This window comes from Amphiprion ocellaris, chromosome 5, assembly GCF_022539595.1.
Source record: "Amphiprion ocellaris isolate individual 3 ecotype Okinawa chromosome 5, ASM2253959v1, whole genome shotgun sequence".
Lineage (NCBI taxonomy): Eukaryota > Metazoa > Chordata > Actinopteri > Pomacentridae > Amphiprion > Amphiprion ocellaris.
The window spans coordinates 23,277,319-23,293,931 of record NC_072770.1 but is presented as its reverse complement, the minus strand read 5'-3'; the positions used below and the strand labels follow the sequence as shown (position 1 = coordinate 23,293,931).

The 16,613-nt window shown below is 39.7% G+C and overlaps 1 protein-coding gene across 5 annotated transcripts in view; it reads right to left on the bottom strand.

The window, feature by feature from the left end:
- tfeb (transcription factor EB) overlaps positions 1 to 16,613 on the bottom strand; it is a 30,502-nt gene that overhangs the window by 9,829 nt on the left and 4,060 nt on the right. For 2 of the 5 annotated variants that reach the window (XM_023297383.3, XM_035942523.2), the window contains exons 2-5: positions 9,268 to 9,337; positions 4,319 to 4,425; positions 3,095 to 3,283; positions 193 to 291 (exon numbers count right to left, since the gene is read on the bottom strand). In XM_023297383.3, coding sequence (XP_023153151.1) covers positions 193 to 291; positions 3,095 to 3,283; positions 4,319 to 4,348 — 318 coding nt within the window. In that variant the 5' untranslated portion in view covers positions 4,349 to 4,425; positions 9,268 to 9,337. Of the gene's footprint in view, positions 1 to 192; positions 292 to 3,094; positions 3,284 to 4,318; positions 4,426 to 9,267; positions 9,338 to 11,416; positions 11,771 to 16,613 lie in introns of those variants that run through there. The other 3 variants (XM_023297384.3, XM_023297382.3, XM_023297385.3) reach the window with 3 other exon arrangements.

Here is a 16,613-nt window from a genome sequence, read left to right as displayed (position 1 = left end):
AAGAGACGATGGCAACGGGGGTTAATGAATGATAGAGTGCTGATAGTTGTAGATAAATTATTTCTATACCATGTAGATTGTTCTGGAAGCCGGATGAAAACAGAAATACAGGTCAAATATACTTGTAGGTGGTCTAATGAGTGACAGACAGGCGTAAACAGACAAACAGTATAGACTCAATTAGACTGATACCTGTTTGGTGGCATAAGTGGTTGACAGGTATTCTTTCACTTGCTGCCGCCGAGACTGACGGATGTGGTAGTCTGTAGGATTCTCAAGGTGCGTTTGTACCTGTATTAGGCAGAGAGAGAAAAAGAATGTAATCAATTCTTACTCTATAAGTAATCTTCCCTTTGGTCAAGTTGTTTTTTGATTCTGTTCAGAAATTATTGGTCTTGCTGTGTAAAGGCAAAATCTGTAAACCATATATAAATAAAGCCACTGCAGGTTGCTTTTTGTAACTGACTGACAAATCTTTAAATATATATCACATTCTAATCAGTCAATTTTGAGGCTAGATTTTGTCTCTAGTAAAAGACACTCTTGAAATAATTTAAAGAGATGCAGTTGTAAATGTAAGCAATCAGAAACAGCATATTTTTATGTGAACATATCTGTATTTAGCTGCAAATATTAGATTCTGAAAGTGTAGTCCACAAACAAGACATACACGAACAGATTTAAGTACTTTGTTCTATTCTGTCAAGGCTAGTACTTCTACCAGGTGTCTGGAAAAAAAAGACAATACATTTGCAAACTGCAAGGCGCATTCTAAGGAAATCTCTCATGTAGGAAAACAGTCAAAACGTGAAGATCTGTCATACAAAGGAATATAACACTTTTCAAAGCTTATTAGGATCAAGGCAGAGAGAGAGCAGGACCGTTGAGCAATTCATTTGCCACTAACTCAGTCATGTTTTTTATTTGTTTGTTTTGTTTCTTCTTTCTTGCTGTACACTTTATTGCATGTGGCCTGTAATCTCCAATAATCACTTCATCTTTTTGAACATTTGTGTAAAATTTTGTCATAGCTAGCAGATGAGTCAAACTGTGTCGTGTGAGGTCACAGTGAGCTCTGCTGACAACAAAAATCGAATCAGTTCATCCTTGAGTCCAAGTAAGCGGCTCCTGAGATACTGCACTCAGGAGAATGGGTTAGATGGACAGACAAACACGCAGAAAACCCAAAAACATAATGGTTCTGGCCATGTTTGTCACCAAAACTGAGGCATACAAAAAAGAACAAGAATTTAATTGTAATGACAATTACTTCAATCACTGTCCTTTAACATATAGAGCTATCGCCAGAATTAATTCATGAAAATTCGTATTTCTTGTTTATTAGCTGATTAGCTCAGTATAGTTTCATATTTAAACATAGCACTATGAGTATGTACTACAGATCCCATTATCTCCATGATGGTACCAGGACATAGTAACATTAAGTCAGTAGTAATGCTGAGAGGAGTAAAGTCTCACTAAATCCTCTGGCATGGCTACATAGAGCAATGGGCTGGCCTCATTCCTTCACATCAAAGCTCAGCAGAGAGCAGGCTTGCTCCCCATTACTACAGAGAAAGACTCCAATCCTCAGCCCCTCAGACCCCACTCTGCTTTATAACCAACAGCAGGATTATGTCAAATGAATCAGAAACTTTTCTGTAAATAGATGTTTCTACTCCTTCCTGCTACTTTGTACATGTGTATGGCTTTTACAACAACTCAACACACTCAAACACACTTAAAATATGTCTGATTCTCATAGACAAGAACAGCAGTTATTCAGCCCTAACTATTCAACCTATCTGGCCGAGCTGTGTCAGCACAGATGAAGTCCAAAGAAACACGCCGCAGGCGGTAAAGGCAGCTCGGTAGTCGTGATAGACAGCTCACCTAATCTACACTAAGAAAGACACCGACAACTCTAAACACACATCATAAACACCATTCCTCTCACCCACACATATGTGCAAGCACACAGAGTAAACTGTCATTGCAAGAAGCTGGCCCATACAATAATAAGCTTAAACACATTGTGCGGATTTACAGTTCAAAATATCACAAAGCAACACACTCACACATATAATAGAGCACTGCACACACCCATACAAACAGAACACACACCATCAAAGATAAGGACAAACACAGGCATCTCTGGAATCGGGCAAAATGTCACTTTAGCTTTATCTGTCCCTGTCTGACTCATACTATCTACATCACTCCTGTCTGCGCTATCGCAAAACATGTCAAACCTCTCTTATCTCCCCGCTTCTGTCTCCCTACCTGCTTGCTGCTCCACTGCATTTTTCTCTCTCTGCCTTTTTCCAACCTGTCTGATTTTTCCCTGTGTGGCAGTGCTGCTGTGTGAGAGGCCACAGAGCCCACTGAAGTCCTCACCACCTCCACTGCACCCTCCTGTCCTGTCTCCTTCTCAGCAACATGTGATTGGATTAATGAAAGTGCCGCAGCCCCCGTCCTTTTTCTTACTCCTTAACCAACATCTTTTTCTTTCTGCTGCAAATCTCATCAATGATATCTGTTGCTTGGTGCATTTGCATTTAGACTGGAGGTGAGTGAGATTTTAACCCAACTCATAATTTTATTTCCACAGACTGAGCACTGGCTCAGTCAAAGCCTAGAAAAAGGGAGTTTGTGGAAGGATGCAGGGTTGGGGAATCTGTGTTCAGTGAATGGATCAAATCACAAATCATCTTCCTGCCCAAAGACTTCTAAAGATTTCCCTCTCAATTAGTCATTTCCAGCTTTGAGATTATGTATCAGTCATGTCAGAAAGCAGTTTTACATTAACTCACTTACCTAAAGTAATAATTTAAATAAGTGGTCAGTACATCCACAAAAAAAACAAATCACTTTCAAGCAACTTTTCCAGAAAAAATCAAAAAGCCAAACATTTTCTAGTGTGAGCTTCTCAAGATTAAGAATTAGATGCTTTTCTCTGTTTTTCTAAACAATGCAAATGGAATATCCTCCAACAATGTAAAGATGCAAGCCTAGTATTCTTCACAATTTTCTAGAGACAGCGAAACTAGTATATGGATCAACATTAAAAACCACTGGTGTTGACCTCACTGACCTTAAGAACCTCCACAGGGACCTGCATACTCTGGTAATGCTGTGGGGTGCTAATGGCTGCGGTTGGTGCAGGTGGCCCCGGCATGCGATGCTGCATGTATTGCAGGGTTGCATTCTGCCGCTGTTGTTGCTGCTGCTGCTGCTGCTGCCGCTCACGCTGCTCCTCCTGCTGCAGCTGGTCTCGCATCAGCTGGACACACACACATCACAGGAATGCTCATTAACCCTTTCCACCCTGGACGACCCTGAACTGGCAACAGTTATTAAAATGCAACCCAGTGCCATTTTTAGAAGGTCATAACGTGTGGCACATTCAAGAAAGATGCCACCTAGTGCTGCTATGATTAAAACAAGTGTAATGTAGGTCTGAACGATTTGGAGACAATATCTAATTGTGATTTTTCTGACCAACAGTGCAACTTAAGCTTCAGTCCAATACTATCATATGAAATACGATCAAAAGAGTGCTCGGCATGAATCTGCAAATTCATTGACAGACATGTTGCATAGCATATGTTCTAAACTGCAGTCTCTGTGATTTGCTACTTGCACTGTTTCAAAACGTGATTTCAATTTAAAACTGATGACTTGGTGAGCCCTAGCATAACATTTTTTGTGCTTAATTCCTGTTACATCAAATTTGGTAACGCTGCAGGCTACAGTTTTTACAATTACTCAGTTGCGTCATTGTCTTGTGACTTGTCATGCGGCTTATATTCACAGTTTCGTTTAGGTGGAAGTAAGAATGTCAATTTTTGTAGAGTTTTTCAACCTCTTAAGGTTTTTCAATTACCCTTAGTTTGGCAGTTTTTACTGACTGAATCTGGGGATGCTTTTTCAGGTGGACAGTTTCAAAATTAGCCTAGGGCTGTGATGTGTTACTTTTGGCTTTTCTCTGCCCTTCTGCTTGTTAGCAGAGAGCAACAGATGACTCACAAATCTATTATATCCCCCTGTATGAAAACTATGGACAGTTAATATATCAGAATGTTGAAGGGCCAAGTAGCAAGGCCAGATTTATCACTGGAAATACTAGCTGCTGAATATAGATGCCCTTCAAATAAATGGCATACCCAAAATGTTGTGACACTTATCAGATCCCTTGCCAATTTCCATTTGATCACACAACACTACAAACATTATTGCTACCCACAGCTGATCAAAGTCTTGCATGTACTTTTTTATTGAGAAGAAGAGTGAAGAGTGGAAGGTAGCTGTAATGTACCTGCATGCGCATACTGATGCGCATGGCCATTGCTGGGGGGCGAGGGGGCAGGGGAGGGCGAGCCGACGTTGATGCACCACAGTCCAGCCCGAGAGGTAGAAGAAGCTCTGGAGGAGAGAAAAAGGAGTGAGCATGGCAAAAGAAAGAGATAACAGAAGAGGACAATGTAGGCAAAAACACTAAGAAAGAAGGCTCTGATTGCTGCATAAATTAATCTGTGCCATCTGGGATCAGTGGTAATTTGTGAACAAGTAGAGTATCTTCTGAGAGTTAATGAAGTGTAAATACTTCTACCTAATCTCTCATTACCTTAATTAAACATTCAAAGTCTAATTGAATGTTTAATTGTTGATGGGTGCATTAGTTTTAAGAAGAGGTATGAGAGGAGAGGGAAGTGCAATGTTTTGATACACATTTTGAATACGTTTGCAGAGCTGTGCCTTTGTGGTTTGGAGCTAATATTAGAACTGATTGTGTAAACTTCGTTTGTGTTTATTTATCAGTCAAAACTGATTCTCTGCAGTAGTTTGTGGGCATTCAATACATATTTGAAGATAACAAGAAAAAAAGGATAAGTTCAGTTCATGCCAATTATGGATCTTAATTACAAGACTGGACAAGCATCCTGAAACCAGCAACACATAAATGAGCTACTGAAAGAAAATATTACAAGTAAGGATGCAAGATGATATATATGAAAACTGACAGCCAGAAAATGTCTACCTGGCAAAAAGTTTTCAGTTTTCTATGATAAAAATCAGTTGTAGTAGTAGTCAGTTAACATAGTTTTTGCATTTTGCTCAGTAAATAAGTATATCTGAAAAACAATGGCAGTGTCATCATCACAGTAAGAGCTACCCGGTAACAATAATTACATGTTAAGAGAGACTTGATGGTCTCTGCAGCTGGGTGAAAAAAATGTGTGTATAGATTAGTATTGGGAATCAGCCAAAACAAGTTTTTACAACAGTATCGGCGTCTCGGACATAAGCAAAAATTAAGTATTGTGCCTCCATAATTACAGCATGTCCACATGGGTTAAGCTATGAAATATACATCAGTTTATTATTAGCCCACCAGTCAATTCTAGGGAGGCAAGAACAAACCCATTTTGATGGGTTATGGCAGTTACTGGCAACCCCAGCTGTTGCAAATGTCCTTCTGAATCAATGGCACTTGGTCAATTTTTTTTGTTCAAATAGGTTGTATGACTACTACATTGTCTCTGTCTATAAAGGATTAAAGCAACTGTCTCTAAAATCAGGCAGCAGAAGTGTATAAAATGTTTTGATATATCAACAAAGTAAGCAAAGTCTTATTAATCTAGACATTGATTCATCCATTTATTATCTCTCTCTCTATTATGCCATCGAGTCAATATTAGCTGGATATAATGTTCCAATCTAAAAATCATACATCATATGACTGTTTTCATATTTAATTTGTCATTTGCAAATCTATGTTTGTTTTAAAAATACAACATAAATTCCACAGCAACAGCTAACCTGCCATTTCAATGAATTACTTCAAAATCAAGTGAGGGGGAAAAAAGAACCGATGTGTAGACAAATATAGCATCTAAAGCAAAAACGAACAAGCAAGCATTTTTACACTCATTGTGTCAATCTGGCGTAATCCATTAAGTTGTGTTACATCTATTCTTAAGGTTGAAATAAGGCAGTAATAATCTTTGGTCCCCAATTTATGGTAAACTGAGGAGAACTTCCTCTGTAATGGTGAACAGGTCATGTGGGAGTCATGTGGTCTTGTTGTTCTTGTGTGACCATGTGAGCAGAGACAAGGGGAACACCCATCACCCCTTCACAACATCTCCTCTTCTTTTCTCTCTCACACACAAACATTCAGTGGGGAGTCCCTACACAGACAGTTCCCCTTCTGCAATGACTTGTGTTCATCCCCTGCAATGACTAAGCTTGACTGAGCTAATTAAGGTGTGATTAAACCACAGCCAGGTCTCTACTCTATTCAAATGTCTCTGCTCATGGCGATGTGTGGTGGGATGAGACGCAGCACAGCATCAGTCAGAGTCTGATTCCTCCACTCTCTCATCAGAAACACTGTCTGTATATGGTCATAAAGAGAGAAAGACAAAGAGAGAAAGACAGAGAGACAGAGAAAAGCTCATTGTGCATGAGGTACAATAAGAAGGGCAGCTCCTATTGAGAAGGACTGAAGCCGCCCGTTGTCCAAAGTGTACATTTCAGCGCCCGAGGGGGTACACACTGCCCGCTTTGTGCCCATTAGATGGCCCACATGAAAAACACACACCCATGCAGAGATACACATTGAAACACATTCCAACACAAACTTGCACCAGAACTTGGACTTTGGGGAAGGCTAACTTCACACTGGCAGCTTTGATATGCAAGCTGAATTAAATACTGCTATAATCTAATGCTCCCAACTACTGATGCTGGTGGAACAACTCGGGTAGCAACTGTTAAAAAAAAAAAAAAAACGCTGCCACTACCACGGTGCTTTCCTGCACAGCCAAACAAACAAGTGCCTGCAGACACAGTAGTGGAATGTTGCACAGTGTATTTATAGGGCAATTACATATTCGAGCTCAATCAGCAAGGTAGGAATGCCAGCCAGAGAGGGACGTGCTCTTTGATTTAAGGGTCCATTTGAGGACAGACCCATATGTTGTAAAGACTGCAAAGTCCTTTGATTCAATGTATTTTGTCTATACAGATAAAAAATTTACTTTTTGACCATATAATATTTCAGTGTACAGGTTCAAGCAGTTAAGTCTGGTTGCTTTGGATGTTAAAAGCAACTTTCCTAAACTGCTGAATTATACCTTAAAATGCACACAGACGCAAGTTTTAACACTTTTCTATCTTATCCATAGTCTCATGTCCATAACGCGACATCAACAGGAAAAGGAATGATCGTCAAAAATCTGAAAATAAAAATTGCTCCAGTGTTACTATATTAGCTCTTAAAGAAACACTGATATGTGGCACTTAGAATGGCTCAGAGACACAGGTTTGAATCCTCGATGTGTATAAAAAGAGGTCCCAATTTTAGCAGTTTTGTTAGTAAAACAGCTTGTAGTGGCAGATGCAGAAGCTACAGTGTTTACATTTCACTGTCTAACTTTCCAAGGCATGTGAGCCATGTATCATACAGTCTTAAACTGTGAGTAATACCATGATACATAATATATACGTCCCGTAATCCATCCACATACACACATATACATGGACAAGATATCACTTCCTGATATCGTATGGTGACACACTGCTACCAGGCAGCATGATCTCCCACACGGGTCTTCCCATTGCCTGACATCCACTGGGGGCATTTGTGACGCAGTAAGAGCACACAGCGACCATTGTGTGTCCAACGCTGTAATGTCACAGCCCCTTCACTTCAAACACTGACAGCCAGTAGGAGGATGCAGAGCGGAGGAAGCCCAGGTCAGAGGCCAACTCTGGATTGTGCCACATATTAGTCACAAACATACATGCCAACAATAAGCAGAGAATACACAGAGAAGATTAGCGTATGTAATATATTAAACACGCTGTGTGATGACAGCTTTCCTTCCGTGCAAAGTGTAACACGTACACATTAATTTATACACACAAAGCAGTACACACATGCGGAGGCAGTGTGGGGCCATGGCACCTGTGCTCTGAGACATGGTGTTAATTTGTGGGGTGGGTATTTTTAGAAGTGGCTGTGCAAGGCCAAGGAAGGCCTTTTTGACAGCCAGCAGTTATATGTGGGATGTGTACGTACACACACACACACCTAGGTGCCCTCTAACAAAAATGTACAGGTGCATTCACAAGTATGTAGCCACAGCTGCATAATAACATTCAAAGGCCTTTTATCGCCATTTATAAACAAGTGTGGGACCTATATGCAGCAGCTCTGCACAGGGAGTGTGTTAGAGAGAAATCCCTCAAGGTCAAACAAGTGCCACAACGTCGCTAGTCAACACAAACAGAGTTTAGCCTAGCCGACACAACACAAACACATTGGAAATATGGTTCAGGAACTGTTCAACCTCGCTTCTGACTGGATAAACACATGCAAATCTAAGTCATTCTTAACAGGAAAAAAAATAATGTAACTTTTTCTGATATTTTGACCTTTCTGACACTGCACACTTCATCTGCCTTTCCATCACTGCACAAGAAAATGTCACCACACAGAAACATACACCCTTTCTGCATTAAGCTATCTGTCTGCCTGCTCTGACTAAAATAACCCCTGCTCTCTGTTCTCCTTTTCAGGAACACTCTGTTCCCCTGAGCCACGGTGTGTTTTTTTGTTTTGTTTATGTGCATATGTGTATGTGTGTGTGTATCCACATGTATCTTCACGTATGTAAAGATAAAAGGTATGTGTGCATGTGTATTACTGATCTACAGTGTCAGTCTACTTTTGAATAGATTCTTTCAAAACATGTGAACAGACATGCATCATCAATATTCCTAAACTACTGGCACCACACACACTCAGTGATGGTACAGTTATGTAACCAAGTTAGCAGTGGAAGCATGGGATCCTTACCCCTTCCTCTCAGGTCTCTCTCACACCAGTCTCCTCTCCGTGGACTTGCACACAGACAGACTGGCTGATCATTTTCAACACTCAGGATTAGTATTCTCTTGGGTCTATTGCTGCTTTAGATAGAAAAACCTTCATATTGCCACCTCACATCTATATAAAGTTTCTGTATTAGTTACAGCGTGTATTAGTTACAGCATACAGGGGTTGTGTACGCAGACTAGAGTGGCCGAGGTCACTTCAGGATTCTCAAATTAATGATTTTCATCTCTAAGTCATCTAAGTTCAGAGTATTTGCTGTGCTTATGCAGATTAGCTCAACGGAACAGATGGATTTCTACGGTAGCATTTTCATACACATAAATGCACACAGACAGACAAATGAGCACATGTGCAATTACCTGTTTGAGAGGAAAAGAGTTGACAAAGAGGTGTATGCTCTGCTTATGATGCTGACTACATCTCTGGATGCTGGAGAAAGTCGATGGCCAGGGGAAGTCATGGGGCAGAGAGAGGAAGATGAAGAAATGTGTTGAATGAATGCGGAAACAGAAAGAGAAACAAAAACAATAAAAATAAACAAATTAATGAAATAAAATAAATGATTAGTTTAAACATGTCAAACTGCAAATAAATGGACACACAGAAGAAATAGGTGCAAAACAAAATATGTGACTTCAGTAGTTGTGAAGAAGCAGCAGAGGAGGCAGTGAAGTATTCAAAAGAGGGAAGCTGCAGGTGTGCAACACACACTTAAGAACTCACAAAAGAAGAATTTCCACAGCGGAAGCAAGGGAAGCAACAGACCATGGTTAGACCCGAGTATGAACACATGTGACAAGAATTTACTTCTGAGAACTCATTCTGCTGGTCTGTTAATGGAAAATTGTTGCATCTCTTTCACAGCTGATTCTTGGCCATCATGGTGTTTACTAGAAGGGCTTTTGGCACTTTATCAACTATATCTGGTTTCTAGCTGTTTCATCACATCCAATTTTCACGAGTCGACGATCAAACAAGTTTACCCAGAGGGTTTCATGAGAACTGCTATAGGATAGTCAGTAGCTATAGATGTTAGACGCGATGTGGATAGAGTCCTCTGTATCATTTACAAGCAGAAAGTGCTTACTGTCTCTCCACTGAGCATTTCTGCTCAGTAATCAGCTTTTTAGAAGGTCATCTGAATGAATCACCGTAACTCATCAACACTATGTGTGAATCACAATGCCTGACACATTTTAAACAGTCTATTTATAGATGATCAAGAGAGACCCTTCCCAGAGTATTTCTGCCAACTCAGACCTACTTTCCTTAATTAACCCTGTTTCACAGATTACAGCAAAAGGAGTCACGTGATAGTAAGGAGAGGACAACAATAGATTATCAGCATTAACGCACTTTTAGCAATATGAGCTTAAAGTAAAACACAATGAGACACAGGAAAGACAATAGACCAGCATCATCAATAATAACCAGAATGCATCACTTCCCCTTTCCTTCCATCAGTTTTCACAACTCCCAGTGTGGTCAGTGATGAAGCAACTTCCTTAGCAGGCAACCCAGGGAACAACCAAAACCTGTTTGTCACACCACAATTTCTAGGACTGAGGAATGCTTTAGACCAAAATCTTTGGTTGTGACATTTTGATACAGATAGCAACTTCTCATACATTACTTCAAACATTAAAAGTGAAATTATAATGTTATTAGCAAAGCTATTCTCTGTCTAACCAAATTGTTAAGACATGCAACACAATGTGTTATACACACATATCACATACAGACTATGTAGTAGTGCAACACATGTATATATAGGTATTTACACTCAGATCAGTCTGCATTTCATCAACCTATAGTACTGCAGATATAGCGCTATTTAACTTTTCAACTCCAAACAAAAAAGACCTCTCATTAGTGTGACCTCAGTTTATTTTTCATTCTGACACAATTTGGCAAATAAGTCAACATTATAAAACTGTTGGATTTCAGGTAGTAACCTTCTTCCCACCAGACTGCCTCACAATCACTACCATCGCACATCACCGTTCCCTTAGCTGCAAAAAAAACAATCATTACGTTGCTTAATAACACAGTGATGAATTTGGATCATATTCCATTTTTTTAAGGTCATAGCAAATATGTTAAATAAGTAAAATTAATTTATACAGCACTTTTCACAGACACAAAATCACAAAGTGCTTTACAACAATAATAAAACAACAAAAAAACAAAAATAATGACAAAGGTAATAAACTGTTAAAACGGGAGCAACAGCTAAAGCACAGTGCGTCAAAAACAATAAATACTTTTTTTAAAGAGTTAATTTATGTCAATTTGAGTTGATTTACTGTTAAAAGCAATTTACCCAAAGCACGTTCTGTCACCGCTCCAGCATCTATTTCAGTTTGAAAATAACTGCCTGCTATTTAAAACACTTTCAGATTAGTTTCTGATCGAACAGCAAAAAACCATGAACAGTGCTCATAAGGACAGTCAACAGCCAGGCAGTGAGAAATACTCACAAAGTATCCATGAACTTAATATACTTACCAGCAACTGTCCAACTATCCCAAAGACAACATAGTGTATCCAGGTGAAAGCTGCTGCTCCATGTGTTAATACACACACCGGCTGACAGGGACTGTCAGTTGTTCACTTGCTCTGCCAACTATTGCATACATATGCCGGTTCACTGGTCGTGACGCCACTCCTCCCTCCAAGTCCAACTTACAGTAGGCTAAGCAACTGTCACTATTAGTCACCTTCCTCCTCTCTCTAACCACTAGCTCAGCTTCCCACTCATCCTCCTCCTCCCACTGCTGCTCTCGTCCTTTTCCCCTAAATTAGCCTGAATGCTGTAGTCTGGGGCAACAACAAGGAGAGCCCTGTGTCCAGGACAACTCATCTATCTCTTTCTCTCTCTGTAATGTGGAACTCCTCCTTCAGTCGTGCCTTTTTCTCACAGCAGTGCGCAGTATTTGCATACAGTAACGCCTACAACATGTGCGTGCAGAAACACACACAAACCTGGAAGCAAATCCCTTTTTTGACTACCAGGTCTGTGCAGATATGTTTTTGCTGAACAATAAGCAATGAATCAGCATATTTACTTCTTTAATTGCCCGCCCACACACTGTCACATTGCCCCATACAAAAAAAGGCACACACAAACCTGCGTGCCAAGATGGCAATAACACTTGATGGGAAATAACACACTACATTGCCATATATAATGTGTGTCTCTTCAGTGTTAGTTATCCTACACTGCCACAACATAATACAACAACATATTTCATAGCAATAAATTCTGGAAGGTATTTAAAGTATTGACCAAAAGTGCTGGGAACTGCATTAATAGGTAATTATTTAATGGCTGAAGGGAGTCACAGGATGAATTTTGCAGAACCCAACCACAGAGCAAATAGTCAAAAGCCAATGACTGACGCTAAGGGATTTAAATGAACATCTCTAAGATATAACTGATTTGTTGTGACATTGTGCACAAGAAATAACCTGCAAAAAACTACATCTTTAGGTTACAAAACTTTTAGATCAGTTAAAGTGGTGAAGTGCAAAGTAGCACAGGTTTTTATAAATGTAAATATAGAAAATAATTGCATTCATGTGAGCACATTACTAAATGAAATATTAGGAATCCAGGGCTGACACCACACATAAAGGCATGCATCTATACACAGCTTCTGGTCCAGATTGTGTTTCTGTATGCTTTGAATGTTAAGTGTCATTTGACTATTTTTCATCTGAGAAGGAACTATACAGCTGTATGTTTACTTCCCTGCGACTGGCTGTTCTCTATAAGCCAGTATAGTACAAACCATCTTGATGTTCAAGTAAATACACACACAAGTCCATTCCTCCATGACAGCCACAGAGACAACAAATTAAAGAAACAGCAGAATGCAAATATGAGCACTACTTGCTGAGAGGATCTTTCAAGGAGACTCCTAGTGGTGAGTTCGTGCATAATAACAAAACATTTGGAAATGTCCAAAATAAGGAAGATGTTTGTGTTCTACGTCAAATACAAAACTCCCCCCAAAAAGTGTTACACTTAGCAATTAGCTCTGTTTTCCTATTGTTCGCTGTATTTCATATAGACTCAAAGACTCAATCTACCAGTTTGTATGGCCACAACTTGAATCTATCAATAAATGGCATTCAGTTTCCCCTTGTTAGACCTTAAGTCTTTATACTACAATACAGCAGATCAACACATATTTGCCTTATGTTTTAACACATACATTATGTCTACATAAACATAGTGTGAATAAGCAATGCCACATGTAGAATGTTAAGTGTCACACAGAGGGAAATTTTCGAATGGATTTTCTGTGCGTGATGTGTTTTAGCTTTACCTAGAGCACTACAGTTAATAACATTATCCAAGGGTCTCTCTCTTTCTTCCATGACTATGTCTAACCCATCTATCTTTATCCATCCATCCATCCTCTCTCCCAGCCAATAACCCTTAATGAAGAAATACAAAACACACAAACCACTAATGCTAGTCGTCCCAGTCACAACAGACGAGAACAGTGGCCAGCATGGTTCAGTAGGACCCAGCTGACAAGAATCCCTTGTTTGTACACAAAGCATTCAGCAGTGGGCCAGCTTCAGTTCTCATACTGCCCACAGTGTATTTACTGGGTTATTTTGGTCCAGGGGCAGGACCCCTGAAGGCCTTCAGCTTATTGGTTGGGGAAACTGAAGGGGGGCAGGACCCCTGAAGGCCTTCAGCTTATTGGCTGGGGAAGCTGCGTTCCTGTCAAGTCTGGCCAGTCGCAGGGCATAAGTGTAGGAGGGAGCATCATTGTGCAAGACAGCCTTGTACTCTTTGACAATGGCCTATCAAGGGGGCCAGACCCAAACATGCACACGATCACACACATAGGTCCACACACAGACACACACAAACACACACACACCAGTCAAGACCCTCTCCACTTGCCAGACATGCAGGTTTCCCATCATGCAGTCCCTCAGTCGCCATAGTTGCCAAGAGATTGCAAACAAACACTATGTAAACACTAGTACTGTAGCTCTACTGGAAGCGCTAAACCATTTTGTTGATATGTCTGACTAAAGTCTGACCCATCTACACTAACCTAAGGCAATCTGCTGTTAAATAGGACAAACAGGTCTGTCAATATGCACAAGTTCTAGCCGGGGCAATAGGCACTGAGTTTACTTTTTAACTGTCTAAATGTGGGTTTGATCCCACCAGTGATGGCTGAAATATTCAAGCCAAGATAACATTTTTATGGCTTCACATCAAACAGATATATTGTAGACATACTGTACACTATATTATTGTAATTGAGCTTCCTCACAGTATTGCAAATTTAACATTTTCAATAACTCTGTGAATCCCATAGAGTTAATAGCTGAAACAATCTTAGGCAACTCAACAGTTGAATTTGTTAATATAAATCCATCAGAGGGGCTGGCAGAAGCTAAAACATACTAAAGACTTAATGTTTTCATTAAAATAATTTATGCTTTCTCATAATGTATGGGTTGCGTCATATGACCTGAGGTGACCTTGAGTTGTGTGCAAGTATCAAACTTACTCTTGTGGTTTATGATATATCATTAATATCTCTGATGAAATTCATAAAACATGGAATATTGCACATCTATAATTTGAAAAAAATATTTTTGTACAAATACATGGCAGTGGATTTACTAACAGTTTGGATGTTCCAATAATAATGCATTAAGCCACTAGTTGCGTATTTTTAGAGCAACCTATTTGTATTTGGAGCTTATAAACTATCCGCTACTGATACTGAGTAAACAAAAGTGGGGATCTGTGACTGTGTTTGTGAGCGATAGAGATAGATGGAGTTGTGCAGTAACCAACCAACCAGCCACACAACATTTCTTTTTGCATGGGTTAGAGTCACCATGTACGGGGATGATGGAATGAAAGGCATTTGGGAGATGAGTTGGGAGATAAGATACACACACTCACACACACACATACACGGACTCACACACAAAATTAATTCCACTTTGGCCGTCACACATCAAAACCTGATCCTTCACAAAACTTTCCACTCCCATTCACTGTCATTCTCCACGTTTCTCTCCCTCTCCGTTTCTTTCTCCTACTTTCAACCTTAATGGGACAATGTGCAGCCTTTGACCCTGACAGACGTTGAGAAGAAGAGAAAATAAAAGAGAGAATTAGTCAAGCAGTGGAAAGGAAGAGAAGTCATGAAAAAAATGAGGAAAACAATGGTGTAGTTCAAAGAGGACAACTAGCAAGATAAGCCCATAAAAGAATTTCCTTTTGGTGTTTGTGTGTTTATTTCCTGCTGTTTATATGATCATATTTTGGGCCCAAAAAGTAAGTTTGTAAAACTTAATTCTTTAAATCGCAAATATATGGACTTACTTTAAGACCAGTGTAAGATAGAAGATTAGGCAAGTAGTAGCCATGGTTACAGTAAGTCTCCATGAAGTGAATGTAAGCCAATGCAACGTCCTCCAAAGTAATGAAAACCCAACTGAATGTGTGTATCAAATTAGCATCCATTTCTAGCCCTCTGACCAAATATGGGGACAGTTTTTGATTAAACACTGCAGACAAAGGAATGTTGTGTCTCTATACACAGGCACACACACATACACACTCAGCCTTATACAGTATATTAGTGTATCACAGTACATCAGATGATTCTGCCACAGACTATGACAAACCCAACACAGAGGAGGAAGGTTTTATCTAATAAAAAATGGTGCAAAAAGTTGAACTCTTCAAATAGGAGAACCTGAAAGAAGTTTGTAAACAGTTAATAAAAGTGTTAATCAATGGTGTAGTGTTTGTCAGCTGTTATTAAATAAACAGAGGGGTGACAAAATATAGGAAAAAAATAGCATAGGGGACTGTCATCCTGGAGGACACCAGGAAAAAGTCAGAAAAAAAGTCAGAACTCAGTACAACTTCGTAGTGATTTGCAGTGACCGTTCCCTCTCAGAGGACAAGTGGACCCAAACCATGCCAGCAAAATGCTCGCCTTAGCATAACAGAGCCATTAAATCCTTTCAGTGAATCCCTACAGTCAAGGGTTCTGGTTTTTCCTTTAATTTGTCATCCATCTCTGCTGAAATTGTGTACAATTAGAAAAATAGACAAAAAAGTGATTGGGTTCATAAATGCTACTTAGTAGCAAAGACTGCTTGGGCTGCTGCAGTGAGATCCTCAAAAACATCCTATTTAGCTTAGTCTTCTTCAACAGAAACACTGAAACTGCAACACTTACATAGTGTCCAGAGTCTAAGCTCTACAACAAGGGTTTACCTTTAGGAAGGTAATAATCAGCAGCCAAACAGTGTCAGGGTTCATCAATGGGTCATTTAGCATTCTCATAAAAGCTACTTTTTTCCTACGCAAGGCCTTGACAACAGGCTGAAATTGATTTTAAAAACAGTTGAGATAATCTGAGAAAGAACAGTCTTTCTGTCACTAATGCCATTGGTCTCAAACTACTGTCAACAGTAAAAATACTTGAAATTACATTGTGAAAACCTGTTTGAGGAAGCTCACAGGGCACTAAATCAAGGGAGTGGTCTGCAGACTGTCTGTGAAAGTCTGTTGTTGGGAAAATACTGTTTAGTTGCAGTAGACAAATAAAATAAAAACATTCTGTGAACGAGGTAAACATAGGCAAACAAAACATTCAGTTTATAAACACTATAAAGTAGTTTTCTTTGCAGTGAA